Consider the following 18,605-nt stretch of genomic DNA (forward strand, 5'->3'; position numbering starts at 1 on the left):
CTGTTATGTAAAAGTCAAACCTCGTAAAACGAGCTGTGAGGAGCGCTCCGCGCGAGGAAATGTGTTGTAAATGTCAGCCTCCGCGAGGCAAATCGAAGGTGTTAAACTCGGCGGGGAGAAGGGTCTCATTTCCCTGGTTGATGCACAAAGCCAAAGTCTAGGCGGTGTTTTGGACCCCTGGACAGTGATAACGGAGAGGAGCTTGGTCCCAGTTGTCCAAAGTAATGTTCTTTTTGGCTTGGTGGGATGTTTTGGATGCTGCTGCAGCATTGCACCAATTTCCAGTGAAAGCATGTCTGGGACCTCGTCACTGGAAAAATATGCAAACTGAATCACTCTGCTCTTCTCCTGCCACCTTTTGTGTCGGGGGAATATGTTCTATGCAACTGAATGAGAAAACAAACAACTGTGACATTGTAGTAACTCTGACTTTTGGTTGAAAGAAGCAGGCGGGTGAAAACAGAGTTTTGACCTCCTGATCCTCTGCCTCCGTGCTTCAACTGGATAATCCCAAGGCTGTATTAGGGCAGCAAAGGGGGCTCCTGTAGGTAGTTTCCAAAAGGAAAAATCCTTTAACTGTGAAATTAGTGTGGTTTATGCTGTCAGCATACTTCAGTCCCTTCCTTCCCATCTCGGAGCCTGAAGAGCAATGAGGTGAAAATCGGTGCTAGAGACTTCATAGGTGGTCGCCAACTCTCCGCCAGCAAGCGCAAGGTGGGACTGAGTCTGTAAAGATGGACAGTGAAATTTCCAGCTCCTTTCCCAGGATGGGGGAAGAAAAATCTAACCCTGGGCACTACGCTTCCTATGAAAAAGTGAGAAAATTGTCATATTTACATGTTAGGAAGCTGGGTCAGAGTTTGTACGTCATCCAGACAGGGCTCCCGAGGCGAGTCCCTCTTGCAGCAAGACAGAGTGCTTGCTCCGGTGCCTCACCGAAACACAAAAATGTGGGTCATGTTCTTGAAGCTTAACCGTTTCCTTCATTGCCACACTTGTAGCAAACAACCGGGGCTCATTTTGTGTTGTTGATTGCGTGGCACGCACCACGGCAAGAGTTTTATTTGCACAACTGCTGGGTTTCTGGTGGGAGTAGAAGAGGTCGGGCAGCAGTGAGAGGTTTATCTGGGGTTTGGTTTAGGACGATGGGGTGGTGCGTTAGCCTAGGTGGAGCAGTCGTCGGTGATGTTATCTGGAGCGCAAAGCATTTCCACGATAAACAACATTCCTTGTGTTTTAGACTAGTCTGCTACCAAAATCAAAACAGCTGCTGTGACTTAAACAGTAGCACTCGCTGCTAGAAATTTAAAATAGATAGTTAGCTCTAAGATTTGTGTAGATTCACCATGTCTTTGAGTATATAGCTGCCCATATTCGTTACTCAGCAGGATTATTCTCTCCAAACCCTCCATTGTTCATATGCTTCACAGGCCATTTTAAAACTTTTCAGGTGAGTTTTTCTTCACTGTTCAAGTTTAATAAGTTACATCAGTTAGACTAAAAGCGTGCAATTCACTTTTCAGAGAATAATTAGCAGATGGTTGTCTCTGGTGTGCAAACTGGAATATTGCTTGGCATTTATAGTATTGGGTTTGCTTTAAAAACGGGTTGATAAAGGGAATACAGGTCTGTAATTTTTATCCAGAAGTTGGAGCAGACTTTGTAGCCCGGATGCGTGAGTTAATCCTCTGCTGTCTTTACCAAGAAGAGACTTTTTGCCTTTTTCACCCCTTTTTTACCCTCCTTTGAGTTCCTCTGTGCGGTTGCAAATAATCCAATTGTATGGGAGGAATTCTCTTGATCTTTGGCAAGTCCTGAACCATAAAAAGCCCTTTTTGTTTCATATAAGGGTTTCCCCACTGACCAGGTGATGCTGGGGCTCCGAAGGCGCCGTGAGCTTTCTCTGGAGGGACCAAGCATCTCAGCTTCTCGCAGATCTGCTGGTTGACTGTGCGTAGCCGATCTTCCCCTGCCTTCGCTTGCCTGCTAAACTTAATATTTTCTGTCTTTGGCAGAGCGATCCAAACAGTGCGCATACGGATTTAGGACAACTTAAATTTTTGCCCAATTTGAGACCTTCAGAGAGTTGATTTCTGCTCTCCCCCCTGCCTTGATTTACACAATATATAAAAGTAAGTGAGAGGTTCCCAGCTGAGTTATTGAAGCCAACTTCTTTGTTTAAAGTTTACATTCAGCACACTTGAAAAGTGGCAGATTTTCAACTGTCTCATTCATAAAATTCTGGAAAGAAAAAATTCAGCCTTGAGTCTGCTTTGTTTGAGGGGAGAATGGTATTTTGGGGTTTGGGAGGCCTTTTTAAGGTTGCAGGGTTTAATTCTGAGACTTAAGAAATCCCTGGATGTCCAAGCCCCCCTTTGAGGGTACTGCTAAAGCATCATTGACTTAATTGTGAGTTGTAGCAGAGTAAAGTGTCCAAAATCTACTCCTAATCTTGTAACCTTTTCTTCGCAACTATACAAATCTTCTCTATAAAGTTGGCAGTGAATGAGGGATTTCTAAATGCATTCCAGTTTTAACAAAAATGTTTGCTGCAAACATACTGGCTTTCACTGCTGCGTAAAGCTTTGCACAACATTCTGGAGAAGGATGGCTTGCGAGCTGAAATGCAGGAAGCCAGGGCTTAAACTCAGTTCCATCTTCCTCGGCACTGGTGAAAATAGGGTCTGCTGTTACGAAATGTGTGTCTTCTGCAAATCCCCTGGTAGGAAGACTTACACATCCACTTCATATCAATAAAAGTTTTCTGAGTTGATAGGTTCGTCGTCCCCATTTGTGCGGTGGTGCCCTTTAATGCTACTGAGAAATGGGGCCAGGGATTATTCTGGTTTTCAGATTTTAATTCCCTAAATTCAAAAGCACACAAAGGATTTTACTGATTTATCTGAGTAGTCGGGGTGTGTACATAACAGGATCGCGAATGCTTGAGCGAGGTCAGGCAATAGAACTGTTTCTGTGAGTTGGGCCAGTAGCTTTCTTCATTGCACATGTTTAAATCTTTTCTTGGTTAGTTTTATTTCAGTTTCAAAAACTTTCCTCTTTTTTACCTGTTGTCATTTTGAGGTGGTTCATTTTTTGCTCAGATCCCGTGCCTGTGTTCTTTCTTCGGAAAGGCCTCTGTATCTTCAAAGAATTATTGTTTTTTCAGGTTAAGCCCTGAAGTGGACGCAAGTTCCATTCTTTTGTTGATGGTACCTCATCTACACATCATGTCTTCGTACTCAAGCGTAAAGTATAATTACATATACCGGTCTCCAGTCCTTTTTTTCTTATTATTTGGCAAAGCCAGCATACATTGTATTTTCTGCAGTGTTGCAAACGTCCCTGAGATGTTCCTGTTGCGGTTCCCTGTCTCTCTCTGGTCTGGCAGCAAGTCACAGCTCTGGCTCCTAGGTGTTGAGCTGTCATCTTGGAAATGTTCTGAAAAGATGCGTGTCCATCTAGACAACGTGGTATACGGAACAGTCCTGACAGGGCAAGCAAATTGTAATTATAACTGTAAATCCTTGAAGCGTGACTATATACGTGTAACACATACAATGTCACGTAGAGGTTAATGACGCTTAACAGCGCATAGTATGTGAGTCCTGCTTTAGGCTTTCCTCATCTTCTTAATCTTTTCTTCCCATTCCGAAATTTCTCCGGGTAGACACAGTATCCCTGAAGCTGAGCAGGGATCCCCTTGTTTTCTCAAACTAACCGCTTAAGGGTTAAGAGGATCAGCTCTTCAGGTGGCACGTTTTCAGCCGGGTTTGCTGAAGAAGCTGCTGGCCAGTGGTCCAATTTATTTACTGTCCTGTCTAGAAGTAGCCCAGAGTCAGACGTTTCTGAGGTGGACCCAGGACAGCCTGAAGTGGGTACCTGGCCTCATCCTAAGCTCAAATTTATACTTTTGTACAGTGCTTTGGGAATTCGTATGGATTAAAGACTCAGCATGAAGACAAAAATCACTTCTATGGCACGATTTGAAGCTATTGACATTTATCAGCAATATTTCCTAGCCGTAAGGAAAAGAAACGCGCGTGTGTGTATGTATGTGCGTGCATCCCTGCCTCTCTAGCAGGGCTTTAAAGCTGTCAGTGTTTGCCAGTCTGCCCTAGAAAGAAATGCAGTCTTTTTTCTTTTTAGCAATGTGGTACTCCGCAAAGCTTTGCGCCCTGGCAGGGTTACTGCAAATATTTCACTTCTTTAAATCATCGCGTCTTTACCAATAAGCATCTAGGCACAGCAGCTGCCTTGTTGATTTTTTTCCAAAATTGACCTGGCTTCTCAGTTCTCTATAAAAAAAAAAAAAATTATAATTGCTGAACTCTCACCAGAGGCACGTCTGCTTCTCTGGTGATAGTTCACGTCTTACAGTGCGAATTCACTGTTCGCTCCCTGAGCGTTCATTCTCCTGCAGCTGTGGCTGTACAAACCTTTACTCTGAGTGATCTGAAAACAGAAGTCGCATATCAGCGTTCCTAACTTGCTAAAACAGTTGTCTCTCCATAGATAAACTTCCCTGCCCTTCTGGATCAGGAAGATTGTATCTCATTAGACGAGTATGGGTTACTCACTGAATTTTACTGCCTGGGAAAAATGTTGTTTTCTACTACTGCTCGTGTGATTACTTAAACGGGGGATATTTAGCCCGTGCGTAGATTGTTTTGAACCTCTTCTTGTCATCTTGAGTTTTCTTTTTCGAAACCTCCTGACACGCCGCCGTTTTCTTCTCCATCTTTAAATTTGCACCTATTCCTTACGCAGGTCTTTGAGCGCGAGCTGCACATCTTGTTCTGTCTAGCAGATTTCCTGTTTGCTTCCTTCATCTCCCCACCATCATCTTCTGCTGGGCTGTCTGTGCTTCGAGCCTGAGAAGGAGACAAAGATGATATCGGGCAGGTGTGGTGTAGCTCATACAGATTTTTCACCAAAGCCACACAGGCTTTCTGTCTTAAGTCAAAGAGAAGCACTGTAAATGCAAAGAGAACCAGAGAAAGATGAAATGGCATTCTCTCCCCAGAAGAATTAAATAATTGCAAAAATTCAATCTATCAGTATCTCACAAGTAGTACTGAGAGATTGTCTTCCATAAGTTGTGCTCTGTCAAAGCACGTAAGTGCTTATACTCCTATGAAAATCAAATATATCAATGTTTATATGTGTACCTGTATATCTGTACCATGAACAGTGTATCAGGCATGACTGTTGAGTTGTTTTCAAGATCATTAGCCATTAATTTGACTCAGATTGGGATTTCAAAGCGGCGTTGTGGATTTTGCAGACAAATATAAATGTTCTTCTCTGCCCAAACTCCTTACAGGTCGGTATGTTTGGTGCACGGCAGGTTGTAGAACTAAACCTTGCTGGGGTAAATACTCGTTACGGCACTTATAATGAAGACTTGGCATGGTGCTGAATCGGAGCCCTTTTTATTTTTATTTTTTTTTTCCCTCTGCCAGTTTATGAGTATTGCTAATAAGGTCCAATCCTGCAGATGCTCCCCAGGCAATACTACTATATTTAGCTGAAGCAATATGAAACACATAATTTGCCAGCACGTCATTAGGTTACCAAACAAGACTCATGGTAAGCTTTTCAAACGCACACAAATCCCGTTTTCAGAAAGACTTTGAAGCTTCAGATTGATGAAAAGTTAATGCGAATTTGACTCTCAAATGTGTTCAGACTCCTTTGGAAATGGTACTTTTCTCCTAAAGCAGTCACGTGCTTTTGAGAATACTGACTCACATTGGATTCCTGTTTCAGAAACCAGTGTTTCTAACCGAGGACTCGAGGAAAAGAGGATTCTCCAGTTTTATGTTAATCCAATTCTTTGACTTCTTTCTTTTCCACAGCCACTGCCCCATTTCTTTGATGAGGGCTGCTTTTCATCCAGTCAAACATCTAGATCACTGAACGAGCAGAGACACAGCTTCGCTCCATCGCTCTTAAAGCAGCTCCATCTGCCCTTGCTTATGTTATCTGAGTGGAGATCATCCACTGACATGACACTGCAGCCCAACAGCAGCTCAGATGGTTCGTTTGCGAAGGGAAGGGGATTTTTTTATTTAATGTATGGCTCAAGTCTCCTAGCTGAAACGCCACTGAGTTGCCTGGAGCCGTGCCAGGTGCTGTTGGCTGGCTGTGATGCTATCTTCCTAATCGTTAACTGCAAAAAAAACCCAAAAAAAACAAAAAAACAAAAAAAACCACACAAAACCCCCGATGTTGTTGAACTCTTGCGGTAGGGGAGTTATTGCCGTTCAGTTCTGCATCTGTTCATCGGACTTCCTGTGGTTTTTCATCGAATCATATGATTGACAGCGCAGACAGTCTGCAAAGTTCTTGGTCTGTCTAGTTTATACCCTCGTCCCAACCACTAAATCTGACTTCTGCTTTGTCTGGCGGAAGAAAACAAGATAGGGTGCTGTGGTAGGTTGATTCACCAGAGCTGATAAGTGGTGTCTGTATTTAAATTGTGCAGTTCAAATCCTAGCGTTACCTCTGGCTCTCAAGTTTTCAAGTACTGTCTCAGGTCAGTCTGTTTTAAACTAGCTGGGGTTGTCTCTGCTCTGATAATGACTGGAGAGAAATGCAAATAATGGCCCCGCTGGACCCATTTATGTCAGGGCAATGAGTTCAAAAACTTAAATAGCGAAGCGCACGTGTAACAAAGAGCTTGTACACCTTTCAACACCATCCGGCTGAACCAATAGGGCTGTGAAGGAAGAAAAGGGATGATTTATCCCATGCCAGGACTTTTCCTCTGTTATTAGGACTACTATTTAAGGTGCCTTAGAGCGGTCCCTCTTTTCAGAAAGTGCTAAAAATCAGGTTCATTTGGGTGTCACCAGCTGGGGAGCAAATGCCTTTCCAGGATTAAGTTGGACACAACAGCAGCAAAGCAGAAGAAAATGGTTTTCTACGTTGCTGCTTTGACGTGCCACTTTGGGGAATTTTGTTAGCCGTGGTAAAACCCCCACACCAGTGCCGGCTGGGGTGTTTTATGGGAGTGCCCTGAGCCTCCTCTGACCTGGTTGTTTTACAGCTCTCCTGAAGCATTCATTTGGTGTCAGCTCCTGTACGTCTGCGGCACATGGCGAAGGCTCCTGATCACTCATTTGGAAGCAGAGTGTGCAAGAGAGAAACGGCCCAGAGCTGAATTTAAACATTCCTTGAACTACCACCTGTCCAAAATCTTAAAGCTTTATGCTGCTGGTCAAGCTTTTTACGTGGTGTTTTACCCTTGCTGTTATAAATTGTTTTAAAGTCAGCCTGATAACTAAGAAACATTTGGAGGTGACTTAAATGTGATGATTTTGAATGTTAATGAATTTTGTTTTCAGTGAATACTCTAGTAGTGAAACAGTATGGGTAGTTTTTTATCTTAACAGCGGTAAATCTTGCAAGACAGAGTCTGGTGCAGAAGCTCTCCCCGTGCTGGGCCTCTAGGATTTCTCCTTTTTAATGAATGAGAAAACATGGCCACCACACAGCCATGGATCATGGCAGTCATCTAAAGAGGTTGGTCTTGAATTACCGACCTGGAAGTCAAATTCTCCATGTCTTGTTAGCAATGCATTGAGCTATCCTGGGTCCACTGTTCAGGGGAACCACCAGAAAAAGATCATTTCTGCCATTACTTACCTTCTTTTTATAAAGATACGTTTGAAATTGTGCGTGTGTAATGGCAACGTGTGTTATATCTCTCCGTAAAAATCTCATTATCCTTGTCTACATTCCCAGGATAAAACTGCAGGCTGTTCAAGGCATATGTTGAGTGTGAGAGAGTCCAGGCTGATTGCAGTGAGTCTTTAATCTAAAATGGATTATTAAATTGCTACAGTACGATCACAATAAATGGCAACATTGATCAGTCTGAAGAAAGGCTTAATAATAAAATCAATGCATGACACTTATTGCCTGAAAATATGAATGCTATCTGATTTATTTTCTGCTGTCCTTCCTCCAGCTGAGAGCTGATGGGATAGTAAGAGCTGAGCATCTCAGATGTAGCTGTTGGAATTTCTAATACAATTTTACCTACTGTTTTAAAGCTTAAGATGTTTGTTAAGCTGCATGAGAGTCCAGAACAGTCCCAGGCTCGTGGGACCATTCTAGACTCCCAGAGTGTCTGCAAAAACGGTAGCTGTAATCTGTGACCCTGAAGGGTGAAAAAAGTTATTTGTGTTTAATTCAACTCAAATTAGCATCTTTAATCACTTTTTTTTTCCCCCCTTGCCTCCCAGAAGGACTACTACACGCTGTACTGGCGTGCAGCCACCTTTGGGGTGAAGAATGACAGCTGTGTAAGGGCTTTTCTCTGCTAGGAAATGTTGCAGTGGTTTAATCATGAGGTTTAACCATTCATTCTGCTGATGCAACGCTGAACTGAACGTGTTCCTGTCTACACTGACCACAAGTCAGGAAGCATTTAGGAGGGAAGTGGGGAAGATTACACTGAGGATAAGCAGAGTAGCATATCAGTTTAAAAAAATAATAATAATAATTAAAATCTACATGAGGGCTTGATTGGAGTGAGGCTTAACCTGCTGAAAGAATCATGGTGCCCTGGGAGGAGGGATGGGGCGGCGGGGGGGGAAGGCAGGACTTAGGAGGATGGGAAGGCAGACTTGAGGACTTGGAGCCGAGATGGGAAGGGATAGAGGATGTCAAGGAAAAGGAAGATCTCACAAGGCTGACGAGGAAAAAAAAAAAAAATTGGGCAAGTACAAAACAGAAAGGTAGGCTAAAGAGAGACCACGAAGGTACAGTGGAAGGGAGTCGGGGATGGGAGACTAGGAGACAGGATACTAGAGACGGGGGTGAGTATAGGTGCAAGACACCTAAGAGCGAGGAAACAAAATGCTGTGGAAGATTGAACAGGCTGGTCAAAACAGACTTGGGGAGAGAGGTTGTAGAGAGGTGGTAGAAAATGGTTTAGGGGCACAAAAGGGCTATGGGAGAGCTTCTCTACCACAAACTGCGTGTCTGACGCAGGAAATGAAACTTGCTGATGTACCTTTGAGGTTCTGGGCTTTGAACTCAACAGGAGTTAGATGCAGAAGTGCCTTTAACAACCTTATCTTTTAGCTGCCTTAGTTTCTTAAACAGAGATAATAGTGCTGGAAACAACACTGTCCTCCTTCCCTCCCTGATTGCTATAAGGATGAGCTCCCCACATGTTCCGAGGTCATCGAGTACAATAATGACAGCCACACCGATGGCCAAAATGGTTCCTCCCAGGCTAAATATTGGTGTCCAGCTAAGTAGAGCTGTGGTGAAGGACCTGACCCCAACATAAGCCAAACCGTGGCAGCTCCAGAACGTTGGAGCATACTGGAAGGTGACACCAATGCCCTCATGAATCATAGAATGGTTTGGGTTGGAAGGGACCTTTAAAGGCCATCTAGTCCAACCCCCCTGCAATGAGCAGGGACATCTTCAACCAGATCAGGTTGCTCAGAGCCCCAGCATAGGAGATAGCACGCGGTTGAATGAAGCTGTCCACGGAGACGTGTTCCTCGTAAAGCATAATGCGGGTGGCACCTTTGTGGCTTGGTGTAATTGGATGCTCAGTATTTGCACCAAACTGCTCTAGTAACAGCAGCAACACAAGGAAGGAGTAGGACAGTTTCCGTGTTTTCTGACTCCCAAGAATACAAATAACCTGGGTGTGTAAAAGTTAAATAAATAACCCTGAAAGCCAAGTGGCCCAGAAGTGCCCCTTCAAAGGAGACGGTTCCAGCCAGAAGGGTCTTGCGCCCTAACACAAGGAAACAGGATGCTGTGAGGTCAAGAAAGATGATAGGGTGTCCCTTCATTATTTATGGGCAAAGAGGCTTCTTAGCCATTGCTGTGCTTGTTCTGATCATGTCACACCATGGAGTTTATTCTTAGTCTTAGCCACAGCCTTATAAATAATAAAATGGGTCATGTTTTATCTTACCCCAGTGATCATTGTAATGCGGCTTTTATCTGAGACTCTGCCAAGCTCTTGACACAGGCAACGTTTAGAAGTAGATAAAATGATTGAAGAGCACAGTACAAAAGTAGGCTCAGCTCTTCTCCAAAACACCCACTGACCGAGAGCGAACGCAGTGGCTTTGCAGTGTATGCGCTGCTTTGAGAGGGAAAAAATGAGAGAAAATTGGAAAACTGAGGATGCAGCACGTCTATCCAGCTAGGGTGGGCTGGGCTAGCACATCTGATGTGTGTTAATTCTGAAAGTGCTTTGCTGGTACTGAAAAACAGGGCTTCGGTGGAAACGATAGTGTCTAGCCTGTAATTTCCAGGAGGGGGAGGTATCTGCGTGGACGGGCAATAACCTGTGCCTGTGTGCGTAAGTCTTGTGGTTACAGCCTTAGAGGCTGAAGTGGGATAGATGCGTGCCGCGTTGCAGTTGAGGAGCTCGCAGGGTTTTGCACTCTGATTGCCACAGCGATGCCGTTAGAGTCACTCTCTGTGCTCCTCAGCAACGGGAGAGCCAAGGCACGGAGGTAATGACCTGCCCAAAAGTACAGAAGAACCTGTAGCAAAACTGGAAGTGGCCTCCTGGACCCCAGGAACACACACCCCCCCCGGAGCCTAGACACGCTCCCCACCGTGCTTCCTGGAGGAAGAGCATTTCTCTCCTGGAAACTTCTACATACATAAAGTCTTTGAGAATTAGACGGAAAAAGTCAGTTTGCCATAACACTGCGTTCCTGAAAACATATCACAGGCTGTGATTATTCTTACGGCCTTTCCGAAGGATTCTCCGGCTAAGGAGCTGAGTACAATTAATAGCAAAGTGCTTTTTAGGGAAAACTGCAATAAACAGGTTTGTATGTGCACAAGCAAGAAGGCTTTTGTGGGGCTGCTAAAAATGACAGTTTTCCTTAGGACCTTTGTGTTTTGTAAAGGATTCACGTTTAGTCTTTGTTAACAGGCAAATTGAGTGTGACCAACAGTAAAAGGGTTGAATACAATATGCCAATGTAGCATTCAGCTCAAAGAAGAACTTATAAGTGATCTCTTTATCCCGTAAATATTTTCCTTCGGGTCTAATGGTTCAGTTCTTCCGTTATTTTTTTTCACCAGACCTCTTCCTTCAGTGTTTACGTGGGCTGCGTGTTTGCAAACAGACATGCAAACCTTCCCTCAGCAGACTTTGGTTTCTTGTTGCAGAAGTTCCCCGAGCTGAAGTTCAAGTACGTGGAGGAGGAGCAGCCCGAGGAGTTCTTCATCCCCTACGTTTGGTCCTTGGTTTACAACTCTGCCGTGGCCCTGTACTGGAACCCGCGTGACATCCAGCTCTTCACTATGGACTCCGGCTGAAGGAGATGCCCCAGCCAAGCCAACTCAACTCCGTCTTACAGAAAACGAAACTCCGCACCGCGTGTTAATACGTGACCCCTTCCAGCGTGCACCCTCTGACCCCACAGCTTACGGAGAATGAAGCTTGCCGCTAGTGTGCAGTCCAACGTCGATGCTTTGGAAGCAGATTGCCACCGACACGCTGGCAACAGACTGTGGTGTGAGGAACTGACGGCTTGCAGGCAACCTTGTATTTATAGTCCTATAACCTAGAGCTTGTTTGATGAAAATGAGGCCTTACACATGGGGTATGATGTTACTACCAACCACAAACCTGATTGTTCTTTTAACTTAACGGGGTAAATGAGGAAAGAGATTGCGGACTTTGATTTGAAAGCAGCACTTGTATTTTCTTTCAAGCGAGGCAGCTTCGTTGGGTCAAGCTTTTTCTGTGGTCTGTTGGATTCTGCCGTGGGTTGCTCGTTACCTAATCCCGTGCTTTCACTCACAGCCCTTCATTTTGGTGGCACTGTCAGGGCTGCAGTCGTTGAATTGGTGTCTACATTGTCATCCGAGTGAACTAAGCCAGCAGCATATTAATCAGATTAGCTCCCAGGCAGATTCAAAACACTTGATTTAGATGTCAAAATGTTTGTGGGAGGATTTTCAATAGCAAGTCTTTTTTTTTTGTTGTTGTTTGGCTGGCAAATACTCTATAGAGGGTTAGAAACACCGGCTTGCAGAGTCAGGTCCCTTACAGACTTGTTTTACTGTGCTTCTGTGCAAAAGGTGTTCCTGGAAGTTGAACACGGGGTGGGGGGGGAACAATCTCCAAAGAAAATAGTTATGATATTGTAAAGTAGACCGATGTCCTGTAAAACTGTGTGTAATGGTGACAGTGTGTCGCGGGGATCCTTGGCAAAGTTCTGTGTTGAAAAATCCCCTGTTTGGTATTAAAGGTTTTATGGCAGAAGTATAAATTTATCTGAATGTAGAATACTTCTCTTTTTTTGTTGTTTTAAAGTGTCCTTTCCTGATATACCTGTTTCTGCAGTTGGAAGAACAAAAGAAATGGCTTGACCTGATTTTGAAAGAACATCTCATTCTTCAAAATGAGGATCATTTCTTCTCTGGGGAGGCTCCTGCCGGTGCCCGTTGCACATGCGTGCAAACACCCTAATCCCACATGCTGCGATGTGGAGGACTGTCACCAGTGCATTGCATGCCAAAACATAAATATCAAGGAATTAGTTCCTAAACGTACATGGCAACCCCTTGTATTCACTGCCTGCTCCAGCATGTTCTGGTTATTGACCTGAAGAATTGGGTGCATTTGCTTTCAGACAGTCCTTTGAATGGCTTTAAATAGAATTTCTTGCACCCTTTTTTTTTCCCCTGAAGGATGCGCTAGGATTGTACTTTCCTTTTATCTGCTTATTTAGAGGTGGAAGTCCATTTGAGTCCTACACAAATGGAAATGCTGGCTTAAAAAAAAAAAAAAAAAAAAAAAAGCTTTCCAAATTTATTTAAATATAGCTACAAAGCGACATATACAGCCCAGGAGCATTTAGGACTTTAAAATGGCAGAAGCTTTTGAGGAGAGGCAATAGTAAGACGGGAGATGCAGTTTTTCTTAGGAAAATATGAGAAACGAATGAACCGCGACCGAGCTGCACATAAGTTTATGCTGTGTTTTGGATTTATGGGGTGGGGTTTTTTTTTTTTTTGTCTTTTGAGCAAACGTCAAAGGGGAATGACTCTTCTCGGTTACTGTAGTGATTTGTAATTTTGTCTTTATTAAAAGGCTGAGAGTGTTTGTGGGCCAGCAGAGCTGCCCAGCCTTTGGAAAGGTCAGTCTGAAGATGCACTTTCAAACCGTGGATTCTGAAGCTGCTGGGATGGCGCCGTTTTCATCTCTTTTCAACTGCCCGCGAGCCCTTGAACCCGCCCCGAGGTGAGCACCCTCCACCCCGCTGCCTGCAGCAGGAGCGGAGCACTTCATGAAAGAGGGCTCAGCCAGAGCAGATGCTTATCAGCCGGGTGTCAAACTGGAGAGAACCTGTTTTTTCTTTGAAAGGGCTTTTTATAAAGAGCAGGGTACATAAAGCAGCAATCTGATAGAATAGGTCAAACCAGCTGCTGAATCAATGTAGGAGTCGCACGGTAAATTATTTCTCCTCTTGTTGTGATGACATTGAATTGAAGTACAGAAGGAACGGGTTTGTTCCGATCGCATAATTTCCCTGTGCATTTAATTAATATGCAGTGCTCCCAGGGCCCAGCTGGTTTGGAACAGCTGGAGCCACAATCCAAAGCCAAAACAGCAGAGCCAGAGCAAGATTTATGCTGAAATCCATGCTAGCCCCATTGGCTCTTCCAGGAGTTTGAGCATTATGTGGGTCTGGCAGTGTCCTGAAGCCTGCAGTCTGGCACGGTCACAAATACTCTGTTTTCCTTCAGATCTGTAAAGTTATCACCTTAGGGATCCTTTTCGTTACTTTGTGTGAAAGATTTATGATGCGTAATAAAAAAAAAAAAAATTTACAACAGTAAATACAGGCTGTAGTTGTATTTATTTTACGTGATGGCTGCCGCGGGGTGATGTTTGGCCAGCGGGTCTTGGTGTGGTCATCAGGCCTAACGTGCATGAGGTTTTGTAACGTTCTGCGCGACGTGCGATAAAAAGAGTATTATTTCTTGTATTAAGTAGGTGGTTGTTTAAATCTGTGCTTGGTGATAGAAGGGACGTGTCGTGCTGCAATGTCATGCTGAATCCCACCGGACGGAGGGCTCTTGCCAACTCAACTTCTACGCTGGCAGTAGGTACAGCCTGGAGGAGGCACCCGGAGCATGCAGTCGTAGGGTGGAGCAGAGGAGGGACAGGACCGTCCCCTTCAGCCCAGCCCAGCCGTTGATGTGATTCTTCACCCTCCGTTGCTCTTTCCTGTTGTTCTGGCCACACCGTTTAGGCAGATGGTGTCTCCCTGGTTTTTGGGGGTGGGGTTGGGTTGGGTGTTGTACCAGGATCTTCGCCTTAATGTGCCCATATTGTTGCTCTGAGTGCTGATCGCTAGCGACACCATCCGCTTAGGCTACCTGAGTAGCATTAGAGAGGGAAATCCATTGCGTCAGGGCTGGGGAGGAGAAGGGAGGTCTGCTCTGCCCTCACTCAGGGGACCATCCCTTCCACGGGTCTCCTCTGGCTTTGCAGCTTTCGGGAGAACGGGCAGGAAACCAAGTTGCTGTGTAAGTTGTTAGTGAAGCGGAGGTCGTGCACGCGACGCCTGATGCACGTGTCCCCGATGAGGGAGAAATTGTCCTTCCTCCGTTAATTGAGAGAAACTCTGCTCTCGCTATGAAAACGAGGTGGTGGGTTGGAAGCTACAAATGAGTCGGGCATCATTCACTTTGGCAAAAGCAGCCCCAAAACCTTCCAGATTTCATGGCGTTTCTTGACCCTACTAGCCTAAAACCGAAGAGTGTTAGGCAAGTTACAGGAAAAAAACCCAAACTGTTTTCTATGTGCCTGCTAGATTGTTGATCTACCAGTTAAACAGGAAAGGAAGAAGCAAACAACCCCCCTCAGTTCTTTGGAAACTCTTAAAGCTTTTTGTACAACCTTTTCTACTGGGCGGCTCGGTTTTATTCTTGCGTACGCTGTCTAATTCAGCCAACTAAAGGTCAAATGCCAGCCAACCTCAGGCTCCCTCCTGATTGATTGGGCTCGGTCTGCGAAAACCCTGGCTTCTGTGCTTGAAGACCAGGGGTTTTCTATATGATTCTGTACTTCTATAATCGCCTGACCACCGTAAATCCTTTCCCGTCTTCCCAGGTTAGCGGGGCTTTGGCCACCTTACCTAGCTGGCTTTAAAAATTTGTACCATTGGTACCCGTCATACTGTAAAATTCAGGGTCCCAGCTCTGCTTTTGTGTTTGGCTTGTTGGTAATTTGTTTTTTGGGGGGTTGTTATTAGAATTATTATCTATTATTGTAACAGACTCCACTAACTCACAACTAGCAGTGTTTAAGGTAACAGCTGCGCGTCTGGTAGCAACACGCAACAGCCTCGACGGAGTTATCAGATTCAGAGGAAGGAAATGTTGACTCAGTACGTTCCTGTTCATAGTTGTCGTCTCTCCCCCTCCTCCCTGAGCTCGGATCGGGGTGCTAAGATCCAGATCAGGGCACGAATCTTGCTGCAACTGTTCAGTTTGGGGAGCTTTCGCTTGTACTGAAAGTTGCATGAAGTTTTTTAACTTTGAGGTTTCTCCAGCCAATATTATTGGGTTAAATTCTGTATCAAGCACGTACCCGCACCCAAAAGGCTCCAAGGGGGCTCTTCTCTCTTTAATTACACAACAGATAATCCATAAAATTTGTCTTCAGCAGCATGACGCAGACACAATCATTTTTAACATTTCTGGCAGTCAAATGTCACTTGTCGTTTAAAGGGGAGGAAATTATCCCCCCGCTCCCTTGGCAAGCTGCAGTCAGCCGGTTAGACAGGAGCGGAGCTCTCCTCGGCTCCACCAGAGAAGGCCTCCAGATCCACCTGCTGGATCCATCCACCCTGCTCCGTCTTGACCGTTAAGAGCCGGTTGGGGGCAGCCAGTTGGGTTTACCGCCAAAGAGCTCTTAGCAGCAAATTTGCTCGGGGTGTCCTGAGCACCTGGACGATGAAACGTCAGCTCCTGGGCATCTTCTAGCAGAAGCCATGGTGGCCGTGAGCTCTCAGTACGGTGTGGATGTCCCTTGAGGCTAAATTCTGCGGGGAAGGATGTCCTGGGTGTCACAAGGTTGGTTGTCTGGCTTATGCTGGATGGGGCTGGCAATTATTTTGGGCTTGGCCAGAAGGCTGACTTTTATCTCTGAGAATCATTCATTCCTGGTGCCTTTGCACAGTTCATTCGTGACATTCAGATTCAGCAGCAGTGCTCTGGGGGCAGCAGCATGCGGATGGGTTCAGGGAAAAGGCTGATGGAAGCAGGGAGTTTGCCTGTTTTTTTCCCTTTCGGGAAAGGAGCCTGTTGGCAGGACGTCCCCAGGCTGCTGTGGCATCACCAAGACGCTGCCCGAGTGCTCCGGGGTGGTCCTTGTATCAACGCGCATCACCAGCGTCATTCATTACGCTGATAACAGTTCTGTTATCGGAAGATAATGATATTTCAAAGACAAAAGGGCAACTCTCACAACCTCGGTTGACCGGACCGGCAGAGCTGCGCTTCCTGCTGTCACTTTGGGTACGACGGCTCATTAGGAGCAGGGCAGGGAGGTGCTATGGGCCGTGGAGGCAATGATTGAAGGTAATCATGGAAATGGCTGCACGATTGCACGAGCTGGGATCTCAAAAGCAGCAACACGTGAGCTGCATCCCTCCTCTGCATGTCCCTGACTACAGATTTTGGCATCCCTTCACTGGGAAGACCCAGGACGACTCTGGAGTAACAGCGTTGTGAATACTTTGCTGTTTGAGAGTAGTTAACCCTGAAATGCAAGGCTCCAGCTGAGATTACAGCACGAAAAGCTTGTAAGCATTTAATCATAGAGGCTAGGTTATTGCTGGATGGATGCTTTTCCTATGTTAGGGCTGTACTGCCTTCTTGCAAATGAATTACTTCAAGTAGCCGTGTTTAATATTGAAGGCGCTGCTACCACCCACAGATTGTGCCAGCACTTACATGTGCTCAGATAAATGAAAATGTCACTGTCGGTGAATCCCTCCAAATCACAAATCAAATACACCGCTGAGCTGCCAAGCTGGGACAATCTGAATGAGAGATTTAAAGAAGAGAGAGAGGTGGGGTTTTTTGGGTGTTTTTTTTTTTTTTAATGCTGCTGAAGCGCACGGCATAATCCTTCATCATCACTTTAAAAACTGTCTTAAAATTAATCCAAAATGAATATGTCTTGGCAGACGTGATGAAATGTTCAGCTGTACATAAAGTTTTTGCCAGCTGTCTTGGCAAACTAAATGGCAGACTTCAGTCCTCCTTATAGTCACTTTGTGCTGCTGAAAACCCTAAAGCCGATGGCACCAGGAGAAAATTGGAGGTCTCGGAGTATCCGGAGAGGAGCTACAGAGCGGTGACAAACTCGGCGACATCCCCGATGATGCTATCCCGGCCCCTCCTCCTATTTATGAAACGACAAAACAAATGCTTTTCAAAGAGCAAAACAGCTTATTAAAAACTGGCGATTTAAACTAGGAACAGCTGTCCTCCCCCTGCTGCTTCTAGTTTCGTCCCTGAAGCCGTTGTCAGGGTCAGTCCCCTCTCCTGGCGCAGCTCCTGCATCCCAGTCTGCAGTGCACACACACACCCCCCCCCATGAATCCTGCCCAGCGCGGATGCTCAGGGTACAGGGGACCCGGGGTGCTCAGCCCCATCGGATCTGGCTGTCCTTATTTAAGGACTGTATCAGCCAGAGAATAATGGGGATAAACCATCCAGGGACAGAACTGGATCTGGAAATTGAAAGCCTCTTCCAAACCAGATGCTTGAGGACCAACCGGTGGCCTCTTCAGGTGGGGTCTGGGTCAGCAAAACCAGTGGGGAAAGAGGGGCGGCACCTGGGATGGTGGCCCTGGGCGCCAGCGCGGCGAAGGCACCTCCCTGGGGAATAAACGGTGGGCAAAGAATTGGGCACCGGGGAACTGCCTAAAGATGTGGGCTTGTTCCTAATGCAGCCTTGCGCGTTGTTCTGTTGCTCAGGCTGTTCCCACAGGGGGGAAAACCCACCTTCCTTCCTTGAACTGGGGTATTCGGCGTCCAGTAATTTACCTGGCTGAGCTTCAGATTGAATATTCTGCTTAGCGCCCTGTGTCTTGTGCGTGCCTCTGCAGCGCTGAGCGGTGGAGCGGAGAGAAGCAACAGAGCCATTGTCACCCTGAAACGAAGCTCTTCGTGATGGCTCCTGAAGAAAACCCTCAACCTTCCCCCCCAGCAAAAAGCAGCTTCGGCGTCTGCAATCTTGCAAGTTTCTCCCAACTGAAATACGAAGTGAAAATGAAATTTAAATTCTTTTCTTTCTCCTAAATCAAATCTCGCAGGTGCCAATTGCCCTTTAAAAGGTCAACCTTTTAGCCCACAAAATACGTAATCAATACGTTATTGACCTAAACAATAGCCATAAACTTTTCAGGCTGCCTTTATCTCCTCGCTTGGCTTCTCCTCCTTCCTGACAGAGCACATTTGGGCCGGGAAAGTGGCAGCTCCTGATGAAGGTGGCATGGAGAGACCTCATAAAACCCCGCGTCCACAGCAGTCCCGGAGGAACACGAGCATCACCAGCGCCACACGAGGCA

General features: G+C 45.6%; 1 protein-coding gene across 1 annotated transcript in view; it reads left to right on the forward strand.

Moving 5' to 3' along the window:
• The window catches only part of DYM (dymeclin), a 215,601-nt gene extending 202,055 nt beyond the window's left edge, over positions 1 to 13,546 (forward strand). The window contains exon 17 of the mRNA XM_009326968.1: positions 11,173 to 13,546. Coding sequence (XP_009325243.1) covers positions 11,173 to 11,322 — 150 coding nt within the window. The 3' untranslated portion in view covers positions 11,323 to 13,546. The remainder of the gene's footprint in view (positions 1 to 11,172) is intronic.
• Positions 13,547 to 18,605: the final 5,059 nt, after the last annotated feature.

This window comes from Pygoscelis adeliae, unplaced genomic scaffold (assembly GCF_000699105.1).
Source record: "Pygoscelis adeliae isolate BGI_AS28 unplaced genomic scaffold, ASM69910v1 Scaffold567, whole genome shotgun sequence".
Taxonomy (NCBI): domain Eukaryota; kingdom Metazoa; phylum Chordata; class Aves; order Sphenisciformes; family Spheniscidae; genus Pygoscelis; species Pygoscelis adeliae.